General features: G+C 42.9%; 2 protein-coding genes and 1 long non-coding RNA gene across 3 annotated transcripts in view; 2 read left to right on the top strand and 1 right to left on the bottom strand.

Moving 5' to 3' along the window:
* LOC106526935 (keratin, type I cytoskeletal 13) overlaps positions 1-82 on the top strand; it is a gene marked incomplete in the record, with an annotated part of 5,489 nt that extends 5,407 nt beyond the window's left edge. The window contains 1 exon segment of the mRNA XM_014021668.1: positions 1-82.
* A 503-nt stretch (positions 83-585) lies between these two features.
* On the bottom strand, positions 586-1,919 carry LOC106526915 (uncharacterized). The gene is made up of 2 exons (XR_001311322.1): positions 1,277-1,919; positions 586-896 (listed from the first exon to the last, which is right to left on the bottom strand). It is a non-coding gene; the product is annotated as an uncharacterized LOC106526915 (long non-coding RNA).
* A 44-nt stretch (positions 1,920-1,963) lies between these two features.
* LOC106526941 (regulating synaptic membrane exocytosis protein 1) overlaps positions 1,964-2,887 on the top strand; it is a gene marked incomplete in the record, with an annotated part of 39,311 nt that continues 38,387 nt past the window's right edge. Inside the window, 1 exon segment of the mRNA XM_014021677.1 lies at positions 1,964-2,676. Within this exon segment, the coding sequence (XP_013877131.1) occupies positions 2,510-2,676 (167 nt within the window).

The raw sequence follows: 2,887 nt of genomic DNA, 5'->3' as shown, positions 1-2,887 counted from the left end.
CGTTAAAATTACTAAAAGAAAACATTCATTGTCAATTTTTTTTAATATTAGACTCAAACCAATAAATTTTACCTCAAGCCTTTGTTTTCTTGTRTTTTATTCCATTTACAAAAAGTTATTTGTATTATAATGTTTATCAGATTTTAATTGAAGGTGCAGTTTCCTATTTGTCCAGCAGAGGTCAGTATTTTCACATGATTTCCTCCGTTCATATTTATGAGCTCCATTCTTTCTCAATTATAATAAATTAATAAACCAAAAAACTTTTAACAAACAAGATTCAAAATTCATCTTAAAGAAAACTTATTCTAAACATCAACATTTTATTTATTTTTTTTCTCTCTAAACTTTAAATAAATCTTTTTCTTAAGAAAACCAGAAAAAGGAAAAAAACAATCAGTTTTGTGACAAAGAGATAAAATTTTTAAATCCAATTTTGTTTTTGATTTGAAATAAAAGCTAAATGAAGTCTTAATTGTTCAGATTTGGTTCAGTTTTCTATTAAAATTTATTTGGTTTAAAACTTTAAAGTGAAATCCGATTAATTGAATCCAGGTTTAATAATTAAAACTTTCATCATCAGAATAAAGTCAGAATTTATTTTTATTTCATGATTTATTCTCAGCCTCACGAGGCTCTGCTGCTCCAACACGACTCGGTTCTGTAGAGTCCAGTCACGACCCAAATGATGACAGAATCCTGCACCACGAGCAGCAGACGTCACCGCGGGACCGGCACCTCCTCGGTGACGTTACCGGACGGAAGTTGACGCCCCCTGCCGGACGGCCGCAAGGCACGTGCAAGGCATTACGTCATCTGAGGGGGTGGGGGGTACCTCAGTGTCTGGTTCTGTTCGGTTCTGTTCATTGATGTCTGGGAAGGAGCAGCGGGGTTAACTGTAAACAAACAAACAGTTTGTTTATTTTAACAAGTTTATTTTCTGCAGAAATGAAGTAAAAACTCCTTCATGGATCAGGTGTTATTACCACTGTAATAACAGTCAAAATTCAATTATTTTTACACAGAGTCAATATCTTACCTGCTGCAGATACGCTGCTCACCAACCAGGACCTTGGAACTGGAATTAACATCAAACCCACCTTAACTGGATCCCAGTTCCAAGTAGGAAACGGGAATGATTGACTTATTATTGGACTCAAAGACCAGGCTAATTACTGTTAGCAAAATATCTAACTTTGTGCTTTTTTGAGAGTTATTTTGTTTTCGGGTTCTTTGTGTTCAGTTTTTGTTCCAGCAGTCAGCCTGCTGCACCCACCTCCACAGCTGCAGCCACTCCTCACATCGGCCTCTGACGTCCAGTCCTCCTTGTGACAATCCTCGTGTTTCTGCAGCTTTTCATGTGCGAGGCAAAAGGGTAGCTAAAACTAAAAGTGGCGTAAAAGGTAATGCTTAGTATTATAATTAAATGCTGAAGGTAGCTAAAAGATTGCTAAAGCTCGTAGTACCAAATAGTAGCTAACAAGTATGTGATACAGGCTAGCAAAAAGTTAATAGTAGGCTAGCAAAAGCATAGTTAAAACTTAAAGGTGGCAAAATGGTAACAGTATCACAGCTAAATGCTAAAGATATTAAAAAGCTAGCTACATTTAATAGAATCAAAACAGCTGAGATCTACATGTAGAAAATAGCTAGCTAAAAGCTAATAGTAGCAGAAGGATAGCCCAAACACAAAATGTCAAAAAGGTAATAATATTAGCATTATGGCTAAAGGCTGAATATAGCAAAAAGCTAGTTAAATAATAATACCAAAGAGTAGCAAGAGCTAAAATAGTAGAGGATTAGCTAAAAGTAGCAGAAGACAAAGTTTCATAGCTGGAACAGTTTTAATACTTTWAAATTGAACAGATTTTAATTAAATTTAAATATTTTGAAGTCTCAGCTGGTTTTAACATATAAAACAGTTAAAAACTCAAGTGTAAAAAATAGATTATAAAAAGGTGAACTATAAAAAAACTATAATATAATATAATATAATATAATATAAATGTTTATCTGTCAGGTTTTGAATCTCATTCATGATTGTTTTAATTGAGAGAATAAAACCGGAAGTCTCGCGAGAACTGGCGGGATCTGCTCCACCCGTGCGTGAGTCGAGTAGTGATGAGCAGGGAGGTGTGCCTGCTCCGTGATGATGATGATGGTGAGGCGCCCTGCCTCACATGATCAGCTGCTCCTCCGCACAAACACCGACAGGAAGGAGGTCCGCTCCCGAACCCTCTGAGGACCACCGGAGTCCCACCAGAGCCCGGAACCGCACAGGCCGAACCCGCAGCCCGGAGAACCGCAGGAGCGACACGAACCCGGGGAGATGCTGGGCTCCCMGTGAGTCCCGGCCGCCGGAGGAGGAGAGGGGAGGACCGGGGGGAGGCGGTCGAACATGTCGTGAGCCGCGAACCTGTCAGCCGAAACGACACGCCGAGGAGGAGGAGGAGGAGGAGGAGGAGGAGGAGGCGAAGGAGGAGGAGGAGGTGGGGTGGTGGTCGAGAAGATGTCCGCCTCGGTGGGGCCCCAGGGAGGCCCTCGCCCACCCGCCGCGCCGCCGTCCATGCCGGACCTGCCGGACCTGAGCCACCTGACCGAGGAGGAGCGGGAGATCATCATGGCCGTGATGGCTCGGCAGAAGGAGGAGGAGGAGAAGGAGCAGGCCATGCTGAAGTAAGAGCAACCTCACAGCAGAACCTCCCAGTCCGGGTCCGGGGGCTCAGCAGAACCAGGGCTGGTCCATCACAGACCGGAACGATGGACCAGGACCTGGTTGTGAGGCGCTCCTCGGTGGGGTGTGGTTTACAGACTCAGCAGGCCCGATCCGGACGGACCTGGTGTGTGTGTGTGTGTGTGTGTGTGTGTGTGTGTGTGTGTGTGTGTG

This window comes from Austrofundulus limnaeus, unplaced genomic scaffold (assembly GCF_001266775.1).
Source record: "Austrofundulus limnaeus strain Quisiro unplaced genomic scaffold, Austrofundulus_limnaeus-1.0 Scaffold300, whole genome shotgun sequence".
In the NCBI taxonomy this organism is placed as follows: domain Eukaryota; kingdom Metazoa; phylum Chordata; class Actinopteri; order Cyprinodontiformes; family Rivulidae; genus Austrofundulus; species Austrofundulus limnaeus.
The sequence above is the reverse complement of the archived record's forward strand: the minus strand, read 5'-3'. Positions and strand labels throughout refer to the sequence as shown.